We start from the raw sequence: 22,988 nt of genomic DNA on the forward strand, positions 1-22,988 counted from the left end.
TGCCTCAGTCTCCCGAGTAGGTGGGGCTACAGGCACGCACCACCATGCCAGGCTAATTTTTTTTGTACAGACACGGTTTTGCCATGTTGGCCAGGCTGATCTCGAACTCCTGACCTCAAGTGATCTGCCCGTCTCAGCCTCCCAAAGGACTGGGATTACAGGCGTGAGACACTGTGCCTGGCCTACACTACAAAAAAAAAAAAAAAAACTATATATGGATATCCAATTGTTCCAGAACCATTTGTTGAAGTAACACCTTTCTCCACTTAATTACCTTTCCACCTCTGTCAAAAATCAATTGTGTAGGGCCAGGATTACAGGCATGAGCCACCATGCCCGGCCAGGCCCAGGAATTTGAGGCTAGCCTGGGCAACACAGGGAGACCCCATCTTTACAAAATAAAATAAAATTAGCCAAGCATGATGGCATGTGCCCATAGTGTTAACTACTGAGGAGACTGAGGCAGGAAGATAGCTTGAGCCCAGTTTTTTTGGGCTGCAGTAAGCTATGACAGTGCCACTACACCCCTGCCTGGGTGACAGGGTGAGACCCCTATCTTGGGGGGCTAGGGGGGTGCGAACCTCTGCTACGTCCTCTTGACAAAATGACTCCTTTTTTCACTAAAAAATGACTTGCTAGTTCTTTATCCCTGGTTACATTCTTTAATCTGAAATCTATCCTCTGATACTTACATAGCCCCTTCAGATTTCTTTTGACTTATGTTAACATGGTATATATTTTTCCATTCTTTCACTTTTATTCTATGTGTATCTCTCTTATATACACAAAGCAATACCATTTGGTGTTCCTTTTTCTGCCCAAAATGAGAATTTCTACTGCTTTGTTATTGTTTTAAAGAAACGAGATTTTTGTTATGTTGCCGAGTCTGTCCTTGAACTTCTGGGCTCAAGCAATTCTCTCGCCTCAGCCTCCTAAGTAACTGGGACTACAGGCACACACCATACCTGGTCAATGTCCACCTTTTAACTGAAATGTTTAGACTACTTATGTTTAATATAATTATAGACATATTTAAGGTTTATTTGCTTTTCTATTCAGCCTCAACAAAACTAAAAACTGCTCTTCGAAAAATACCGTTAAGTAAACAAAAACACTGGCCAGGCATGGTGGCTCACGGCTGTAGTCCCAGCACTTTGGGAGGCCAAGGTGGGTGGACTGCTTGAGCCCAGGAGTTCAAGACCAGCCTGGGTAACATGGTGAAACCTCGTCTCTACAAAAAATACAAAAAATTTTTCCAGGCGAGGTGGTGCATGCCAGTGATCCCAGCTACTAGGGAGGCTGAGGTAAGAGGGTCACTCGAGCCTGGGACGTCGAAGATGAAGTCAGTTATGACTGTGCACCACACTCAAGCTTGGGCAACACAGTGAGACCTTATCTCACAAAATAAAAATAAAAACAAAAAATACAAAGTTTTTCCAATGCTCATTAAGAGTTCAAACCAGGCCGGGCACAGTGGCTCATGCCTGTAATCCTAGCACTTTGGGAGGCCGAGGTGGGTGGGTCACCTGAAGTCAGGAGTTTGAGACCAGTCTGGCCAACATGGTGAAACTCTGTCTCTACTAAAAATACAAAAATTAGCCGGGCACGGTGGCAGGCGCCTGTAATCCCAGCTATTCAGGAGGCTGAGGTAGGAGAATCACTTGAACCCAGGAGGCGGAGGTTGCAGTGAGCTATCACACCACTGCACTCCAGCCTGGGCAACGAGAGCAAAACTCTGCCTCAAAAACAAAAACAAAAAAAACAGAGTTCAAACCAGTTTTGCAAAGTAAGCCTTATGATAAATCAAAAACCAAAAACAACAGAGTTCAAACCATGACCTAACCTTTGAGGACCTATACAAGATCTAGCCCTTGGCTACCTGATACTACCATTGCCACCATCCTCCCTCCTTACATAGTCTAGCCACATTGATTTTTCTCTGTTCTTCCAGTACAATGGTTTTCCCAGTACAATACAGGGGTAATTCTGTCATCCCTCTTTTCTTTTCCCCAAGACATATGGCAATGTCTGATTTTCACAACTCAGAGGGTGTTACTGGCATCTAGAGGGTAGAAGTCAGGTATGATGCTAAATACCCTACAATGCACAGGACAGCACCCACTAGAATCATCTGTTCTAAAGTCTGTAATGCCAACATTGAGAAACCCCGTTCCTGACCATCAAGTTCCCTTTTGCCTAAGGGCCTTCACACACCCTGTTCTCTCTCCCTGAAATACTCAATGCCCCCTTCTCCCATGGATATATCCTACTCAACCTATAGGTTTCACTTTAAATATTGCCTCCTCCTCGGAGGAGGACAACACCAATTCTGATTCCCCTGACTATAAACTTTAATAAATACCCTGTGCTTTTCTTTCCTAAGTCTCATCACCAATTTTTTTTTTTTTTTTTCGAGACATAGTCTCGCTCTGTAGCCCAGGCTGGAGTGCAGTGGTGCGATCTTGGCTTACTACAACTTCCACCTCCTGGGTTCAAGCGATTCTCCTGCCTCAGCCTCCCAAGTAGCTGGGACTACAGGCACGTGCCACCATGTCTGGCTAATTTTTGTATGTTCAGTAGAGACGGCGTTTCACTATGTTGGCCAGGCTGGTCTCGAACTCCTGACCTCGTGATCTTCCTGCCTCAGCCTCCCAAAGTGCTTGGATTACAGGCGTGAGTCACCACACCTGGCCTCATCACCAATGCTAAACACCCCAAAACAACTGTTGATTTTGGTCACCACTGTTTTTCCAGCACCCAAAATATGCTCTCTACATAGCAAGTCATCAATAAATACCTCTATATGGCGCTTGAGACAATGTTTGTGGCACCCTTCCAATGTCCATCATATCTACTTCTTATTTTTTATCACACTTAAGAGTGCAAAACATTTTTATAAATAATGAACACCTGTGTACCCACCATACAGGTTAAAGTACTTAGCATTAATAATGGCCAGGCCCAGTGGCTCACACCTGTAATCCCAACACTTTGGGAGGCCAAAGCAGGAGGATCGCTTGAGCTCATGAGTTCAAGACCAGTCTTTTTTTTTTTTTTTTTTTTTTTTTTTTTTGAGACGGAGTCTCGCTTTGTGGTCCAGGCTGGAGTGCAGTGGCCGGATCTCAGCTCACTGCAAGCTCCGCCTCCCGGGTTTACGCCATTCTCCTGCCTCAGCCTCCCGAGTAGCTGGGACTACAGGCACCCGCCACCTCGCCCGGCTAGTTTTTTTGTATTTTTTAGTAGACACGGGGTTTCACCGTGTTAGCCAGGATGGTCTCGATCTCCTGACCTCGTGATCCGCCCGTCTCGGCCTCCCAAAGTGCTGGGATTACAGGCTTGAGCCACCGCGCCCGGCCTCAAGACCAGTCTTGGCAAGTTGGCAAAACCCTGTCTCTACAAAAAATACAAAAATTAGCCAGTGCCTTTGGACTGTAGGATGAGGGGGGAAAAAAAATTACAATTAGCCAGGCACTATAGCTACAGTCCCAGCTACTTGGGAGATTGAGGTGGGAGGATGGCTTGAGCCTGCGAAGTGGAGGTTGCAGTGAGCCAAGGTTGCGCCTCTGCACTCCAGCCTAGGTGACAGAGCCAAACCCTGTCTCAAAAAAAAAAAGGATATTAACAGTACCTCGGAATCTCCCAGGAAGCCTATGCTCAGGTGGAAACAACCCTCTCCTCTCCTCCCCTGCTGACAGTGGTAATGAACATTCTGAGTGAGTGAGTTCTGCCTGCTTTGAGACTTCTATAAATGTAATCACATTGTATTCTTCTGTGACTTCTTTCAAGTTCACATTTTTTCTGCTATAGAGTATTCCGCGGCTTAACAATTTGTTTATCAACTACTGATGGCTATTTGGGTTATCTCCTCATTGGAATGCTATGAACAATTCTATTAAAATACTTACACAAATCTCTTGCGGCAAAATTGAGGGTAAATACTCAAGAAAAAATCCTTAGTCAAAGGGTATAATATATAATATCCAATTGTATTCAGCAATGCCAAGTGCTTATCAAAATAGATGTGCTACACACTATGAGCAATTCCACATTCCTGTCAAAACTTGGCAGTGAGGTTTTTTTCCTTATTAATCTGATGTATATACATTATCTCACTATGGTTTCGATTAGATTTCCTGCATTATTGATGAGTTTAAACATATTTTCATGTTTATGGACATACATAGCTCCTTAGTATCTCTTCCCTTTCCTCAAACTTTTTTTTTTTTTGAGACAGGGTCTTGCTATGTTGCCCAGGCTGCAGTACAGTGGTGTAATCATAGCTCACTGTAGCCTTGAACTCCTGAGTTCAAGCAATCCTCCTGCCTCAGTCTTCTAAGTAGCTGGGACTACAGACATGCACTACCACACAGAGTCAGTTTTTATTTTTTGTAGAAACGGGGTCTCCCTATGTTGCCCAGACTGGTCTCAAACTCCTAGCTTCAAGCCATCCTCCTCCCTCAGTCTCCCAAAGTACTGGGATTACAGGCAGGAGCCACTGGGTTCAGCCCATCTTCCCTCAAACATTTCTTCTTTCACCTTGCAGATGTGTACAAAATATTTTTGTTTTGCCACGTCAAATCCATTTCCATCCTTCTCTACCTAGCTCTATGCTTAAATAGGCTGACCTTTATAGCCTCCGCCAAAACTCACATTGCCCGCTAGATTCTGGTGAGTTCAGTTCATAGGGAGTATCAGCAGAAAACCAGGAGATGGAAGTAAAGCATCGTTGGGGTGTTTATTCCCAAACGCCTCCCTAGGAGGTTGGTTACAGTTACAGTTTTCTCTCACTACCAAAGTACTCTTCAACAACAGCAGCTATTCTTTTCTAGTTCCTGTACCCACTCCCTCCCTCTGCTTTCTTGGGGTTTAGAAATGATAAAGTTTCCCCCAACCGCTGATAGGTATGAAGTACTTAACTCTTCCTTGTTAAGTTTTCCTTAACCCTGACCAGACTGCTGTGTGCTGTCAACAGCCCCTTTATTAAGCTCAATTCAATTACATTTGAGTATACCATCTGTTTCCTGCTGGGACACTGACTGATATAAAGTATGTGATTAGAACCCACTAATGGTCAGCCACAGTGATTCATGCCTGTAATCTCAGTATTTTGCGAGGCCAAGGTGGGAGGATCACGTGAGCCCAGGAGGAGTCTGAGACAGGCCTGGCCAACATGGCGAGGCCCTGATTCTCTATAAAAAAAAAAAAACTGGCCAGGTGCGGTGGCTCAGGCCTGTAATGCCAGCACTTTGGGAGGCAGAGGCAGGCGGATCACGAGGTCAGGAGATTGAGACCATCCTGCTGGCTAACATGGTGAAACGCTGTCTCTACTAAAAATACAAAAAATTAGCCGGGTGCGGTGGCGGGCACCTGTAGTCCCAGTTACTTGGGAGGCTGAGGCAGGAGAATGGCGTGAACCCGGGAGGCGGAACTTGCAGTGAGCCGAGATCGTGCCACTGTACTCCAGCCTGGGAGATAGCTAGACTCCATCTCAAAAAAAAAAAAAAAAAAGGCCTTAGCTAGGCATGGTTGTGAGTGCCTACAGTCCCAGCTACTCGGGAGGCTGAGGTGGGAGGATTGCTTGAGCCCGGGAGGCTGAGGCTGCAGTGAGCTACGACCACACCACTGCACTCTAGCCTGGAAGACAGAGCAAGACCCTGTCTCAATAAAAAACAAACAAATAAACAAAAACCCCACTAGTACTGCCAGACATGACAAATAAAAAAGAACTAGCTAGGAGATAGAAAGGAGTCAGAGGAGTAAATTACTGAAGCAAACAAACAACAAGAACTTTGAAACCAGACAGACAGGTGTGAATCTTGGCCCCATCATGTACTGGCTATTGTAGCACAAACTGCTGCTGAGCTAGCTACCAAGCTATTCCCTCCCTCTTCTCTCTTGCCAGCCTGTCTCTTTTGAGACTTAAATACAAAGGAAGATACTCTCTCAGCCCCCGCTGCAGCTCTGGGTGGTTATATAAGCCAAGGTCTAGCCAATAACATGTAAAGATAAAGGGTGGAGTTTTCTATTTTATGCTTCAAGAAAGACTTCTCCAGATACACTTCTGGAAAGATTTTCTTAGACTGCTTTGATAAGTATTCCCTCACTCTGAACACAGTCACATTTTATCACAACCAAGGGACAACAAAGCTAAGGACCAGAACTCAACACACTAAGAACAGAACAGAAAGACAGAGAAAGTCTAGGTCCTTGATAATAGTATTCAGCCTCTATGCCAAACTTGGAACTATCTAAGACTTACTACGTGAGATAATCACGTCCTCCTTGTTTAAGCTAGTACCACTAAAAGTGTTATACCTCATGTGACAGCATCACTACCACCCTGCAGATTGTTAGAATTGAAAAATGTTAGGTCTATCCTAGACCTTCTGAACCCTCAAGGAATGGGCCGAAGAACAGTTCAAGCAGTTCTCCCACCTCAGCCTCCCGAGTAGCTGGGATTATAGGCATGCACTACCACACCCAGCTAAAATGGGCCGAGATCGTGCCACTGCACTCCAGCCTGGGCAACAGAGCAAGACTCCGTCTCAAAAAAAAAAAAAAATTAGGTAGAAAAAGTCCAACTCTCATTACAGCGAGGACTTGGATTACACGTCTGAGGCCGGGCGCGGTGGCTCACGCCTATAACCCCAACTATGGGAGACCGAAGCCTGAGGTCGGGAGTTCAAGACCAGCCTGACCAACATGGAGAGACGCCGTCTCTACTAAAAATGAAAAATTAGCAGGGCATGGTGGCAGGCGCCTGTAATCCCAGCTACTCGGGAGGCTGAGGCAGGAGAATCACTTGAACCAGGGAGGCAAACGTTGCAATGAGCCAAGACCACGCCATTGCGCTCCAGCCTGGGCAACAAGAACAAAACTCCATCTCAGAAAAAAAAAAATCTTAAAATCTTTTAAACATAGTAAGAATTATGAGCTCACTTTGCCAGCACATATAATGAAACTGGAATAATATGGAGAAGACTAGCATGGCCACTGCACGGGCCGGGCACAGTGGCTCAAGCCTAAATCCCAGCACTTTGGGAGGCCAAGGCAAGAGGATAGATTAGGGGTTAGAGTCCAGTCGGAGCATTATGGTGAAACCCCGTCTCTACAAAATATACAAAAAATTAGTCGGGCATGGTGGCACACACCTGTGGTCCCGGCTATGTGGAGGGTGACATGAGAGTATCGCTTGAGCCTGGGAGGTGGAGGCTGCAATAAGCCAAGATCGCGAAACTGCACTATTCCAGCAAGTCCAGTAAGACTTACAGAGTCCAGTAAGACTCTATCTCCGAAAAATAAAAAAAGAAAACTCAAAACCAAAAAGGTAAAATAACAGAATTATCAAAAAAGGATGAAAAAGACAAAGCAAGGACAGACTACTACAACAAAGTGTTGCAATTATTACAATACTAAAACATTCTTGGTGATGAATGTGGTTCTAAAATTTGGTTCAAGGCCAAGAATGATGGCATATGTCTGCAGTCCCAGCTACTCAGAAGGCTAAGGTGGGCAGACGGCGTAAGCCAAGGAGTCCAAGGCTATATACAGTGAGCTATGACTGCACCACTGCACTCTAGACTGTGTGACAGAACGAAACCCTGTCTCTAAACAAACAAATAAAAATAACATTTATTCCTTACAATACTTGATAGGAGGCCAAGGTGGACGGATCATCTGAAGTCAGGAGTTCAAGACCAGCCTGGCCAACATGGTGAAACCCTGTCTCTACCAAAAACATAAAAAAATTAAGACGGGCGTGGTGGTGCACAGCTGTAGTCCCAGCTACTCAGAAGGCTGAGGTGGGAGAATCACTTGAACACAGGAGAATGAGGTTGCAGTGAGCCAAGACTGCGCACTGCACTCTAGCCTTGGAGACAGAGCGAGACTCCATCTCAAAAAAACAAAAACAAAAAAACAAACAAGTATTAACATCAAGTATCAATACTTGATATTAAATATAATACTACACATAACATACATAATACTACGTTTTACACACGTAGAAATGTGTTCTGTAACCTAGGCCGACAGCTCTAATCAGAAACGAACAGGCACTCACCTCGAAGTCACACTCTTCTCCCACAGCATATTTGGTCATGATCTCCAACCAAGCAGTATCTACCAACTTCTCTAAAGAGGCTGTGTTATGGTGAACCATTTCCAGAACAAGCTTCTCATACCAGGCAGGAAACTCTTCCTTCAAGCTAAATAAATGTAATTAGTTATTAAGAAAACACAAAAACTTACCCAGAGATTTAATTCAAGTCAATTCAAACATTTCTTTCTTTCTTTTCCAAACATTTCTCACTCTGTCACCAAGGCTGGACTGCAGTGGCACAATCGTAGCTCACTAGCCTCCACCTCCTGCGCTCAATCCTCCTAACCTCAGCCTCTCAGGTAGCTGGGACCACAGGCATGCACCACTGCACCTAACCTCTTTTAAGACTTAACTTTTGGCCGGGTGTGGTGGCTCACACCTGTAATCCCAGCACTATGGGAGGCCAGGGCAGGCAGATCACCTGAGGTCATGAGTTCAAGGCCAGCCTGGCCAACATGGCGAAACCCTGTCTCTACTCAAAATACAAGAATTAGCCAGGCGTGGTGGCACATATCTGTAATCCCAGCTACTTGGGAGGCTAAGGCAGGAGAATTACTTGAACATGGGAGGCGGAGGCTGCAGTGAGCCAAGATCAGGCTACTGGACTCCAGCCTGGGCAACAGAGCAAGACTCCATCTCAAAAAAAAAAGACACCATTTTACAAGTTTTAGGTTCACAGCAAAACAACACTACTTTAGCAAATATACACAAGGCAATGGGGAATACAAAGATTAAAAAAACCATGCAGTTTGCTGGACACGGTGGGTTCTAGCACTTTGGAAGGCACGGGAAGGAGGACTGCTTGAGCCCAGCAGTTTGAGACCAGCCTGGCCAACAGAGTGAGACCCTGCCTCTATAAAAAACTAAAATAATTAGCTGGGTGAGGTGGCATGCACCTACAGTCCCAGTTACATTAAGAGGCTGAGTGAGGCAAGAAGATGGCTTGATCCCATGAGCTATGATCATGCCACTGCACTCCAGCCTGGGCAAGAGCAAAAAAAAAAAGGAAACCAGGAAGCATTAACATGTCGGAAACATGACTTGAACACCAGAGCTGTTGCAAAAGGACAGCAATGATTTAATGCTTTTCACTTATTAAATTAGCAAAAAAAAAAAAAAAATTTAATTATCATACCCGGCTGGGCACAGTGGCTCACACCTGTAATCCCAGCACTTTGGGAGGCTGAGGTGAGCAGGTCACTTGAGGTCAGGAGTTCGAGATCAGCCTGGCTAACATGGCGAAACCCCATCTCTACTAAAAATAGAAAAATTAGCCAGGCGTGGTGGTGAGTGTCTGTAGATCCAGCTACTCGGGAGGCTGAGGCACGAGAATCGCTTGAACCCAGGAGGTAGAGGTTGCAGTGGGCCGAAATCATCCCCCGCACTCCAGCCTGGGCAACAGAGCGAGACTCCATCCCAAAAATAAAAATAAGAATAAAGGCCGGGCGCGGTGGCTCACGCCTGCAATCCCAGCACTTTGGGAGGCCGAGACGGGCGGATCACGAGGTCAGGAGATCGAAACCATCCTGGCTAACACGGTGAAACCCCGTCTCTATTAAGAAATACAAAAAAAAAATTAGCCAGGTGTGGTGGCAGGTGCCTGTAGCGCCAGCTACTCAGGAGGCTGAGGCAGGAGAATGGTGTGAACCCAGGAGGCGGAGCCTGCAGTTGAGTCGAGATCGCACCACTGAACTCCAGGCTGGGCGATAGAGGGAGACTCGTCTCCAAAAAATAAATAAATAAATAACACCGGGGCGGTAGCTCAGGACTGTAATCCCAGCACTTTGGGAGGCCAAGGCAGACGGATCACAAGGTCAGGAGATTGAGACCATCCTGGCTAACATGGTGAAACCCTGTCTCTACTAAAAATACAAAAAATTAGCCGGGTGTGGTGGTGGGCACCTGTAGTCCCAGCTACTCGGGAGGCTGAGGCAGGGGAACCACTTGAACCCGGGCAGTGAGCCGAGATCATGCCACTGCACTCCAGCCTGGATGAAAGTGAGACTCTATCTCAAAAAAAAGAAAAGAAAAAAAGAAACCACATTACCAGAGTACTTGCAAGGTGAAAGCATGGAGCAGGAACACTCAAAGGCCTGGTAAATACCTAAACAAGTGCACATATAACTAAATAAATATTCCACATTGCTACTGGCAAAATGCCACTATGCAAAGGAACCCAGAAACCCATACAGTACACCAATGTAGTACAGTCCAATTTGTGCCCCATAAACTTAAATACACATACTGCTTTAGGATTAATATTCCCTCCTTTCCTAACAATGAGAAGATGGTGGCAAAGGGCAATACTTCTATTACTTACAGCTCAGCAACTTCCTGTTCTTCCTCCCAGGCTTCCTTGTGTGTTAGCTGACTGCTTCCAGTACTCTTGCACGTCCAGATGCGCTCACTGTACCTTTCCAAGCGGGCTTCGTACTCTCTGCAGGCAGTAGTTCAGGAAAACAATATGCAAGCAACAGAGACAACTAACCCATACGCGTAAGATACTTATATATAGAAAAAAATCTACAGTATCCTTTTAAAAATGTGTAGCATGAGAGTATAAAAATGGAATTGGGGTCTTTAAGCTGAATCAGGGCCCAAAGCAAAATGACTAAGACTGAAGTATGATGAGAATGGATTGTCATGGGCTGGGCGCCTGCATGGGATTTACAGACTGGGATGATCACGCCTCTAATCTCAGCATTTTGAGAGGTCAAGGTGGGACAATCACTTGAGACCAGGAGTTCGAGACCAGCCAGGGAGACCTCGTCTCTACTAAAAAATACAAAAAACTAGCCGGGCGAGGTGGCGGGCGCCTGTAGTCCCAGCTACTCGGGAGGCTGAGGCAGGAGAATGGCGTGAACCCGGGAGGCGGAGCTTGCAGTGAGCCGAGATCGGGCCACTGCACTCCAGCCTGGGTGACAGAGCAAGACTCCGTCTCAAAAAAAAAAAAAAATAATAATAATAATAATAAATAATAAAAACGGTTGCTCATATTTTACAAAAAAACTAGTAATTTAGTACAAATGCAATTTCCTCAATTCACGAAAGTTTCATTACACAAGACTTAAGATGTACTAAAAACTCATAAGAAAAAGTAAAGGTAAATTAAAATACAAGTCAAAAAATAACAATACAAGGTAAGTAAAATTTTTAGAAAACTCAGATAGTCAGCAAGTTTAAGAGTCAGTCCACTGCCGGGCGCAGTGGCTCACACCTGCAATCCCAGCACTTTGGGAGTCCAAGGCAGGCAGATCACCTGAGATCAGAAGTTCGAGACCAGCCTGACCAACATGGAGAAACCCCGTCTCCATTAAAAATCAAAAAAAAAAAAAAAAAAAAAAAAAAAAATTAGCCAGGCTTGGTGGCACATGCCTGTAATCTCGGCTACTCGGGAGGCTGAGGCAGGAGAATCGCTTGAACCCGGGAGGCGGAGGTTGCAGTGAGCCGAGATAGTGCCACTGCACTCCAGCCTGGGCAACAAGAGCAAAACTCTATCTCCAAAAAAAAAAAAAAAAAAAAAAAGAAAAAGAAAATCAGTACATTGCACCTCCATTTAAAAAAAAAAGTAATCGGTTTACAGTAAAATGAGATGACCAGGCCACAGTCTCACAGGCAGTTTGGAATAACCTTGAGCATATGTTAATGATCCATTTACCCACAGCCCTCCAGTCCACCTTGGAAACATGTTACTTCTTAGGGTTTACAAGCTTGTCCAACCTGTGGCCCAGGACAGCTTTCAATACAGCCCCAACACAAGTTCGTAAAGTTTCTTACAACATTATGAGTTTTTGGCCGGGCGCGGTAGCTCACACCTATAATCCTAGCACTTTGGGAGGCCGAGGCGGGCAGATCACAAGGTGAGGAGATAGAGACCATCCTGACTAACACAGTGAAACCCCATCTCTACTAAAAATAAAAATAAAGCCGGGCGCGGTGGCTCACGCCTGTAATCCCAGCACTTTGGGAGGCCGAGGCGGGCGGATCACAAGGTCAGGAGATCGAGACCACGGTGAAACCCTGTCTCTACTAAAAATACAAAAAATTAGCCGGGCGCGGTTGTGGGCGCCTGTAGTCCCAGCTACTCGGGAGGCTGAGGCAGGAGAATGGCGTGAACCCGGGAGGCGGAGCTTGCAGTGAGCCGAGATCGGGCCACTGCACTCCAGCCTGGGCGACAGAGCGAGACTCCGTCTCAAAAAAAAAAAAATAAATAAATAAATAAATAAATAAAATTTAAAAATAAATAAATAAATAAAATTAGCTGGGCGTGGTGGCAGGCACCTGTAGTCCCAGCTACTCAGGAGGCTGATGCAGGAGAATGGCCTGAACCCGGGAGGCAGAGCTTGCAGTGAGCTGAAATCATGTCACTGCACTCCAGCCTGGGCAACAGAGGGAGACTCCATCTTCAGGGAAAAAAAAATTATGAGTTTTTTTGTGATTTTTTTTTTAACAGATCAACTATTGTTAGTGTTAGTGTATTTTATGTGTGGCCCGAGACAATTCTTATTTCAATGTGGTCAAAAGATTGGATACCCCTGGTTTAAAAAATAAATTTCAAAGAATACGGGCCGGGCGCGGTGGCTCAAGCCTGTAATCCCAGCACTTTGGGAGGCCGAGACGGGCGGATCACGAGGTCAGGAGATCGAGACCATCCTGGCTAACACGGTGAAACCCCGTCTCTACTAAAAACATACAAAAAACTAGCCGGGCGCGGTGGCAGGCGCCTGTAGTCCCAATTACTCGGGAGGCTGAGGCAGGAGAATGGCGTGAACCTGGGAGGCAGAGCTTGCAGTGAGCTGAGATCCGGCCACTGCACTCCAGCCTGGGCGGCAGAGCGAGACTCCGTCTCAAAAAAAAAAAAAAAAAACGAAAAAAAAAAAACAAAGAATACTTAGAAGTATTCCAAAAAGTACTTTTAATACAATATTTATCCACTCTCTATGATGTCTCCAATATTATTTAGATTCAGAAGATCATTTACTAGCCATTTAGACAGTCTTCGTGAGGGAGATGAGGGAAAGAAAACATCAAGTTGGCAGCGTAAATATGGCAACTTTCCACACAAAACCAACTGGAATTCACCATCAGCCAGCCACTTTCAAATTCAAATGGCAAGTAACTAATTTACTTTTATGCACAGCAACAGATGCTATGTAAGAAAATCAACTGACGTAAGTTAGCAAACAATACCTGTATATTCCAAAAGACACGTTTTATAGTGGTTGAAATAAGTATTTAAACAGCTTCCTCTACAATACTACCTAACAACTAAACAAATATTCTAATTTTTGTTTTTAGAGACAAGGCTGGCCGGGATCTCCTGAGCTCAAGAGATCCTCCTGCCTTAGCCTCCTGAATAGCTGGGATTACTATTATAGCTGGGACTACAATAGCTGGAACTCACACTGCAACACCCAGCTCATTTTTATCTATTTATGTATTTATTTTTGACACAGGGTCTCACTCTGTCTCCCAGGCTGAAGTGCAGTGGCAGAACCATGGCTCACTGTAGCCTTGACTTCCTGGGGTCAAGCAATCCCGGGCCTCAGCCTCCTGAGTAGCTAGGACTACAGGTGCACACCACCATGCCCAGCTACGTTTTTTATCTCTTGCAGAGTCGGGGTCTTACCACAATGCCCAGGTTGGTCTTGAACTCCTGGGCTCAAAAAGTCCTCCTGCCTCAATCTCCCAAAGTGCTGGGATTACAGGTGTGAGCCACCACACCCAGCCGCATGTTTAATAAATACAGATGCTTGGTTTTCCAAGGTTATGATCAACAAAAACGCAAATAAGAACAAACCCACAGGTAATCCAAAATAGTAACATTATCCAATAGTATAAGCACCTTTGCTCATTGTGGATTTCCCCAGATCTGCTAAAATTGAGTAATAAATCCATTTTCCTTAGCAGGGGTGGTGCTAATATCTAAGTGATTAAACAAAATATATAGTATGTTTGAGTAAAAACCTGAGTCAGGCTTCCATATACAGCTATGTAAATCCAATCACTGAAAAATTTTCAAACCTATACCTAGAAAAGAGCAACAGAACGGCTTCCATAGGACATTATCCCAAGATGGATTTGTCTTATTTTTGTCTGCTGCACTAGGGGAGTGGAAGGGATGGGTAGTAAAACAAGGACAGAGGAGGAATCAGCAAGTGGACTTACTTAAGCTTTCAAAAAGCTTGATAAAATTCTAACACATTATTTAGCCATATTTAAGAAGCTCCAGCAGGCATAGTGGCTCACGCATGCAATCCCAGCATTTGGGAGGACAAAGTTGGGGAATCCCTTGAGTCCAGGGGTTCAAAACCAGCCTGAACATAGTGAGACTATCTTTACAAAAAACTATTAAAAGGAAAAAAAAAAAAAACTCACGATGTCATCAGTGAGAATATAAGAGAAACACATTAACAAATATGTCTTAAAGAGAGAACAGTAAGTTTTTATTATTACAGGTTGAGGATCCCTTATCCAAAATGCTTAGAAACGGGAGTATTTTGGATTGCGAATTTCTTTCAGATTTTGAAGTATTTGCATTATACTTAACTAGTTCAGCATCCCAAATACAAAAATCCAAAATGCTCCAATGAGCACTTCCTTTAAGGATCATGTTGGGGCTCAAAAACTTTCAGATTTTAAGCTGGGCACGGAGGCTCACGCCTGTAATTCCAGCACTCTGGGAGGCCAAGGCGGACGGATCACGAGGTCAGGAGATGGAGACCATCCTGGCTAACATGGTGAAACCCCACCTCTACTAAAAATACAAAGAATTAGCCGGGCGTGGTGGCGGGCGCCTGTAGTCCCAGCTACTGGGGAGGCTGAGGCAGGAGAATGGCGTGAACCCAGGAGGCGGAGCCTGCAGTGAGCCCAGATCACACCACTGTACTCCAGCCTCGGCGACAGGGTGAGACTCCGTCTCAAAAAAAAAAAAAAACCTTTCAGATTTTGGAGCATTTCTGATTTATGGATTTGGGATGCTCAACCTAGAGTTGTTACTTTAAAAAGTAGGGGCTAGAAAAACAAAACAAAACAAAACAAATCAGGGGCAGGCCAGACACAGTGGCTCACGCCTATAAACCTGGCACTTTGGGAGGCCAAGGTGGGAGGATCACCTGAGGTCAGGAGGTCGAGACCATCCTGGCCAACATCGTGAAATCCCATCTCTACTAAAAATACAAAAAATTAGCCAGGCGTGGTGGCGTACGCCTGTAATCCCAGCTACTCAGGAGACTGACACAGGAGAACTGCTTGAACCTGGGAGATGGAGGTTGCATGGGCTGAGATCATACCATTGCACTGCAGCCCGGGCAACAAGAAAGAAACTCAGTCTCAAAAAAAAAAAAAGGAGTGGCCAGGCATGGTGGCAGTTTATGAGGCCCAGGCAGGAGCATCGCTCAAGCCCAGGAGTTCGAGAGCAGCCTGGGCAACACAGCAAAACCCCATCTCTACCAAAAAAAAAAAAAAAAAAAAAAAGTTAGCTAAATGCCGTAGCACAGGCCTGCAGTTCCAGCTACTCAGGGATCTGAGGTGGGAGGATCACTTGAGCCCAGGAAGTGGAGGTTGCAGTGAGCTGAGATGGTGCCACTGCACTCCAGCCTGAGCAACAGAGGGAGACTGTCTAAAAAAAGATTAGGCCGGGCATGGTGGGTCATGCCTGTAATCCCAGCACTTAGGGAGGCTGAAGTGGGTGGATCATGAGGTCAGGAGTTCAAGACCAGTCTGGCCAAGATGGTGAAACCCTGTCTCTAAGAAAAATACAAAAACTAGCCAGGCACGGTGGTGGGCACCTGTAATCCCAGCTACTTGGGAGGCTGAGGCAGAGAATTGCCTGAATGAGGAAGGTGGAGGCTGCAGTGAGCCAAGATCATATCAACGCACTCCAGTCCAGATGACAGAGTGAGAATCTGTCTCAAAAAAAAAAAAAAAAAAAAAAAAAAAAAAAACCCTTCAAACTCACACAATCACGAACTCATCACACCTTCTCTGCCAAGAATATACAGTCCTCTATTATTCCTGTAAATTCTAATCATACTTTAGATCTCAAAAATAGTTTTTCCCAGAAAACATTCCTTGAACCTTCAAATACGATAGATTGTATTAGTTTCTTTCCATAAGACGATTTTTACATCTCCACCCACTGCCACGTGGCATGTCCACAAGGTCCCTGAAGAGGAATGTACCTCCCCTCTCCATTAACATCAAGCTTGACCATGTGACTTGTTTCAACCAACACATGTGAGCAGATGTAATATATGTCACTTCCAGGAAGAGGCTTAAAGTCATGATGTCTTCTAGCTCTTTCTCTATGCCACTAGAAAGGCATGTCACACACAGGGTTTGCCCCTCCAGCCTTCTTTTTTTTTTTTGAGGTAGGGTCTTGCTCTGTCACCCAAGCTGGAGTGCAATGGCACCATCTCGCTTCACTGCAACCTTTGCCTCCTGGACTCAAGTGATCCTCCCACCCCAGCCACCCAAGTAATTGGGACCACAGGCAACCGTCACCATGTCCAGCTAATTTTTCTATTTTTTGTAGAGACAGGGTTTCATTCACTGCTGTCCAGGCTGATCTCAAATTACTGGGCTCAAGCAATTCACCTGCCTCAGACTCCCAAAGTGCTGGGATTACTGGCATGAACCACCATACCAGGTGTCAGCCTTGGTCTTAAAATGAGAAAAATGTGGCAGGGTACAGTGGCTCACACCTGTAATCCCAGCACTTTGGGAGGCAGAGGTCAGCAGATCACTTGGGGCTAGGAGTTCGAGACCAGCCTGGCCAACAAGGTGAAACCCCATCTCTACTTAAAATACACAAAAAAGTAGCCAGGTGTGGTGGCGCGTGCCTGTAGTCCCAGCTACTCAGGGGGCTGAGGCAGGAGAATCACTTGAACCCAGGAGGCGGAGGTTGTAGTGAGCCGAGATCACACCGCTATACTCCAGCCTGGGATACAGAGCGAGACTCCACTCAAAAACAGAGAAAAATGTGGTTTTCCTTTTTATTATTTATTTATGTTTTTGGAGATGGTGGTCTCACTATGTTGCCTTGGCTGGTCTCAAGCTTCTGGGTTTAACGAATTCTCCAGCTTTGGCCTCCTGAGTAGCTGGGATTACAGGCGCACACCACCACAACCAGCTGTTTTAATTTTTTCCCACCATTTTTTTCTTTCTTTAATATGAGAGTACTACAAAATTTTAAATTACATATGGCTTATATTTTTGTTGGCCAGCACTGAAACCCAAGGTATACATCTCAGAAAATGTCCTCTGACAGTATTAACTCAAAATTAATTGACTAGTCAAATTAATTATAAAAATCTGGGGCCGGGCACGGTGGCTCACATCTGTAATCCCAGCACTTTGGGAGGCCAAAGCGGGTGGATCACTGAGGTCAGGAATTCGAGACCAGCCTAGCCAACATGGTGAAACCCCGTTTCTACTAAAAATACAAAAATCAGCCAGGCATGGTGGCAGGCGCCAGTTATCCTAGCTACTTGGGAGGCTGAGGTAGGAGAATCGCTTGAAGCTGGGCGGCGGAGGTTGCAGTGAGTCAAGATCACACCATTGCACTCCGGTCTGGGCAACAGAATGAGACTGTCTCAAAAAAAGAAAAAATCTGAAACGGAAACTCCTACAACCCCTAACAATGGCTATTTTAAGTTTGTGTAACTCTTCTGGTAATTACCTTAACTTATATTAAGAGAAAACAAGGCCGGGCATGGTGGCTCACGCCTGTAATCCCAGCACTTTGGGAGGCTGAGGCGGAAGGATCACTTGAGGCCAGAAATCCAAGACTAGCCTGGGCAACTTTGCAAGACCCCGTCTCTATGAAACGTACAAAAATTAGACAAGTGTGGTGATGCGCACCTATGGTTATAGCTACTCAGCAGGCTGAGTGGGACGAATCACTTGAGCCTGGGGAGTTGGAGGCTACAGGAAGCCATGATCACACATCACTGCACTCCAGCCTGGGCAACAGAGTGAGACCCTGTCTCAATAAATAAATAAAAAAGGGAAAGCAAGAAAAAAAAATGAAAATGAAAATGCAAAAAGGCCCATTAGTAGGATATTGAGTCAGCTGCCTCTAAATCCTATTTCAGATTTTAGGTTACCAAAATAAGTCACTCATTCTCAAACAATCTCTCAGAGCAAATGCCAATTGAGGTTTTTATGTTCCAGCAACTGCTGCACATATAATTGCAGACAAAATGTCAAAGCAATTCTCCAAAGGTTGTGTAAGCTATAAAAGATAAGATATTTTCGAATCCTAGACTATCTCATTATGCATCTACTTTGCCATCAGCTACCTCCTTATCACAATATGCTCCTGCTTTGTTCTCTTCAATCTTGCAGGGATTGTTTCTTTCAATGAAGTACTTGATATCCTGAAAGGAAGTGGCCCAGGAAAGTACAGAGTTAAAAAAGCATTAACTGTAACCTAAGAATTCTAAGTCAGAAGATGGCAAATAGTGAGCCAACTCAAGATTTGCTTTTTACCTGATTTTCTCTCTTTGGACCAGACTGTCTTTAAGTTAAAAACAAGTCTAACATGGCATAATGTTTTACTTTAAAGAATGTATAAAAATCAACATAAGAGCTCAGTATTCCAAATGTCCAGTAAAACTCTTACAACTACAACATAACTCCATCTACAGCTACTCAACTCTTAATACATGCTGCTCTAAGGCAGGCACAGTAGTGTGTGCCTGTAGTCTCAGCTACTCTGGAGGCTGAGGCAGGAGGATCTCGAGTCCACTTCAAGGCTTCCCTGTGCTACCATCTCGTCTGTGAACAACTGTTGCACTCCAACCTGGGCAAAATAGTGATTCCGTCTCTTAAAACAAAAACATGCTCTAGTCACACTTGTATAGAGCCAGATTAACAGTATGAATAAGCCCCTCATCATCATACCCTCAATAAATTCTCATATAATGATGCTACAAAGGTCGTGAACTAGTTGATTCTAAGCTTTAGAAACTATGACAGTTGAAGCAACACAACAAAAATACTCATCTACAACAGGCTGCTTGTAGCTCCAATTCCTGCCTAAAACCTATCTTGACTTAAATACAGTGTCACATCAAGAACTGATTCTGATAAAGTTAATGTTTTCCAAGATCTAGTGTCCTGCCTGTGAGACTAACCTATGAATGTACCATACAAAGCTACAATACAATCAACATAATCACCAATATATAACACCTAGTCATTAAATGTGTGCATTACTCACAACTTCCACTAAGTTTAATGAAGATTTACAATACACTCCAAGAACATACCAACACACAGCTTTAAGTCAGTAAAATATCACACAAATTTCTGTGATACATGCAATCAAAAAGTAGGTATGGTATTAAAAGAAAATTAAAATATCAAGTCCCATTAACAACATAACTATAAATATAAATTGAGAACTGGGAATACTACTTCAAAGGCAGCTGTTACCCAACCACATTATTTGTTCTCCTCTATGAAACCACTAATAGCCTAATAAAGAAATATGCCAATCTGCCAACCATACAGTACAATTGTTCAAAAACCATCCTCAAAGTCCTTCCACTTGCAGAAATTCCCAAAAGAGCAATTCCCCCCCCCCAATATATAATATGCTTTAAGACTTCTTTTGTTAAAACAGTTCTAAATGCTGTTATGGGAAATTTAAAAATGAAGAATGTTTATTAAATACGTACCACTTAAAATGTTTCCGGTTTCAGTTTTCAATTGTTACCATCAAAACTCTTCATATATAATTTCAATTTCATTCATTCAATAGTATGAAAAAGCCTGCGTTGCGTTGCCAGTCCTAAATTAACTCCCTACAGCCATTTTTTACAAAGCTCAGTACCTGAAATATACTTAGAACTTGTCTCTTCTCCATGGCATGTTTCTTATACTCCACTAGAACCAGACCTGAGAAATTATCATCTGATAGTGTGTAAGCATCCATCAACGGCTCAAAATATTAACGACATTTGAAAAGGGGATGTTGGATTCTGACAAGCTGCTACTCCACTGACGTTTCAAATGTATTAAAAAGTAGGGTACCAGCTGGGCGCGGTGGCTCACACCTGCAATCCCAGCACTTTGGGAGGCCAAGGCGGGTGGATCACCTGAGGTCAGGAGTTTGAGACCAGCCTGGCCAACATGGTAAAACCCCGTCTCCACTAAAAATACAAAAAATTAGCCAGGCGTGGTGGCGGTAGCCTGTAATCCCAGCTATTCAGGAGGCTGAGGCAGGAGAATCGCTTGACCCCGGGAGGCGGAGATTGCAGTGAGCCCAGATCTTGCCACAGCACTCGTGCCTGGGTTAACAACAGTGAAACTCTGTCTCAAAAAGAAAAAAAAAAAAAAGTGGGGTACCTTTAGAATAATGCAGTATTTGGTAGAGCTAGAGGAACTTCTCCAAAGCATTCCAAGTCTTCACAGTACAGGAAAAAACCAGATTACCACCCCTCCACCCACTTTAATGTGCTTTACCTTATACCACAACGACAAAAAAGTGAGGTAATATTTAAATCAATTTAAAGTGAAGGACTAACATTCCACCTTCTTCTGCTGATTGACTTACAGGGTTGAGGTAGGAAGAGCGGTGGATTCTACTCCTCTTTTATCATTTGACCTTCAACAAGTCAACCTCCACTCTCTCGGCCAACTCTGCAAACCAAGCCCGAGGACCCGACCACCTCCAAGATCCAAGATCCACTTCAGCTCCAAGATGCTACAGCTCGATTTCTCCAAGAGCCTTCTTCCAGCATGGACTCATTTTCCAGGTCCCTTTGTGTGCATACTCCCCACAAAGGGACACTCACAAATTGCACTCCAACAAGAATGAGATTATCCTCTAAAGTACTGCGTGAAAGTGAGGATCAGGAAGAAATGAAATAAGTCTCAGAGACACTTCCTTCTATACAGAAGCAAGCAAGAAACTGAGAAATCAAGTCCTTCCGAACAGATAGGGCTGAGAAAATTCCTAACACATTAGCCTTAACTCTTAAAGCTTTCAGTCACCAAAGAAATGCTTGATTCCGGAATCGTTTTCTTTTTTACAGATAAGTCTCAAAAACGATTCTTCTGGCACCCATAAAAAAAGCAAATAAAAGCTGCATAACTTTTCACCAAAAGATAATGCTTATGCAAGAAATCTTAGTCATGACGAGAGGATGCTTCCTTTGTAAAACATCCAATTTCATGTTCCGAAAATACAACATAAAATCTTCACGTTTTTGCTTTTTTTTAAACTTTTAACAAATACCAATCTTCTAAACCTTCAAAATTTCAAACCTGTGTCTGCCCAGGGAAGGCAGGCATCAGCTCCTCCAGAGGCAGTTTTCTTCCCTCCCTTTCCTCTAAGTGGGGAATCTCACTCCCAGTTTTCTGCCCCAGGGTCCTGTCAGTTCATCCCCGGCCTAAAGTCCCCTCGGGAGAAGAAAAAAACGCCAAGTATCCCCGCAGAGATCGGGGAAAGACGCAGTTGAGACTTGCACACGCCGCATCACGAGGCCGCGCAAGCACAATTTCAAAACTTAAGCTGCAGGTTTCATTTAAATTAAAAAAAAAAAAAAATTGTAAAAAGAAAAGGAGGAAACCTAGCTCCCCCTCCCCACTCCCGGGTCCTCAAGGCCTAAAGCCAACCCAGGGGCGGTAATGGGGATGGGGGGATGCGCTCCTCGCCGGCGAAGCCCCGGGACAAAGTGCGGGGCCCCGGGGGCGGCCGAAGGGGGCCCTCCCCCGTCCAGGGCCGGTGCGCGCCCCCCGCCGGATCCCCGGGAAGGATCGGCAGGCGCAGGCTGAGACGGCGTCCAGGCCCGCGAGCGGCCGGGGCGCGCTGACAGCTGCCCCGGGCGGGGGATGCGCGGCTTGCCCGCTCCCGCGAGTCCCAGGCCCTACCCCGGCCCGGCCCGGCCCGCGCGGCTGGAAAAGGATACTCCCGGGTGCGGAAGGCCTCCTGAGTGTGCGGGATGGTGAAGAGCGGCTCCTCTCCGGGCAGCGGCTTCACCAGCGGGAAGGGTTTGCGGCCCAGGAGCGGCGCCATCGCGACGGCGGCGGTAGGGACTGGCAGCAGCTGGGGCCGGCCCCGCGGCGCAGCACTAGGCCCCGCGGCCCGGAGCGAGCGCCAGGCGCCCGGGGGTGGGGTGGGGGAGGGGAGGGGTGAGAGGGCGGCGCGAACTCCGGCTCCCTCACCGCCGGCGCGGCCGCGCGACAGCCATGGAGCGGAACGCCACGGCGAAGAGCTCCCGCGCACACCGCCGCGCCTCCCAGCAGCTCCCCGCCGACCTCCACCTCCGGTCCCGGCGGCCGGCAGTCACGACTCCTCCTCAGCGGCACCGGAGGAAATTATTGAAAAATGGCGGGAGATTCCCCTCCTCCCCCCAGCCCGGCCAACGCACACACTAACTTGCTCCCCCGTGGCGCCGGTGGCGAATGCTCCAATAGGCGGAGAGCTGGTCAGCGCCCACAGCCCATTGGCTCGGAGGAGCTGCCGCTCCGCGTCTGGGTCCCGCCCCCCTGCCCCTGTCGCGTAGTTGGGTTGCAGCGCACTAGAGGGCAGTCTGAAGAGGTGAAAGGTCACGTTATGTAAACGCCCGTGATAGGCATGCGGGCCTCCGACAGCGGAGTTAAAAGTCGGGGACAGCGGGGGACGGAGAGGCTGAGAACTCAAAGAGGTCACGCCGGAGAAGCCCCTCGCATATACAGATACTGCGCCATCTGTCACCGACGGCGACACCGACATCCGGGCACCACTGTCCGTGTGGTGCGCCGGAGGGGGAGGGGGAGCGCGCGGCCAGGGGCTTTGTCTTTCCTTTTGGGCTCCGCCCCCTTCTTAAAGGCGCCGCGCTCGGCCACGCCCGAGGATGCGCGGGTGGGGCTGGACTGCAGGGAGGGGTTGGCG

General features: G+C 46.0%; 1 protein-coding gene and 1 long non-coding RNA gene across 8 annotated transcripts in view; both read right to left on the reverse strand.

Moving 5' to 3' along the window:
- BAZ1B (bromodomain adjacent to zinc finger domain 1B) overlaps positions 1 to 22,490 on the reverse strand; it is an 83,226-nt gene extending 60,736 nt beyond the window's left edge. For 6 of the 7 annotated variants that reach the window (XM_077995216.1, XM_077995213.1, XM_028845064.2 and 3 more), the window contains exons 1-3: positions 22,024 to 22,490; positions 10,422 to 10,538; positions 8,063 to 8,207 (exon numbers count right to left, since the gene is read on the reverse strand). In XM_077995216.1, the coding sequence (XP_077851342.1) occupies positions 8,063 to 8,207; positions 10,422 to 10,538; positions 22,024 to 22,130 (369 nt within the window). In that variant the 5' untranslated portion in view covers positions 22,131 to 22,490. The remainder of the gene's footprint in view (positions 1 to 8,062; positions 8,208 to 10,421; positions 10,539 to 22,023) is intronic. The other variant, NM_001261643.1, reaches the window with a different exon arrangement.
- On the reverse strand, positions 14,224 to 16,047 carry LOC144339763 (uncharacterized). Its single transcript, XR_013415138.1, has 2 exons — positions 15,892 to 16,047; positions 14,224 to 14,898 (listed from the first exon to the last, which is right to left on the reverse strand). It is a non-coding gene; the product is annotated as an uncharacterized LOC144339763 (long non-coding RNA).
- Positions 22,491 to 22,988: the final 498 nt, after the last annotated feature.

This window comes from Macaca mulatta, chromosome 3 (genome assembly GCF_049350105.2).
Source record: "Macaca mulatta isolate MMU2019108-1 chromosome 3, T2T-MMU8v2.0, whole genome shotgun sequence".
NCBI lineage: Eukaryota > Metazoa > Chordata > Mammalia > Primates > Cercopithecidae > Macaca > Macaca mulatta.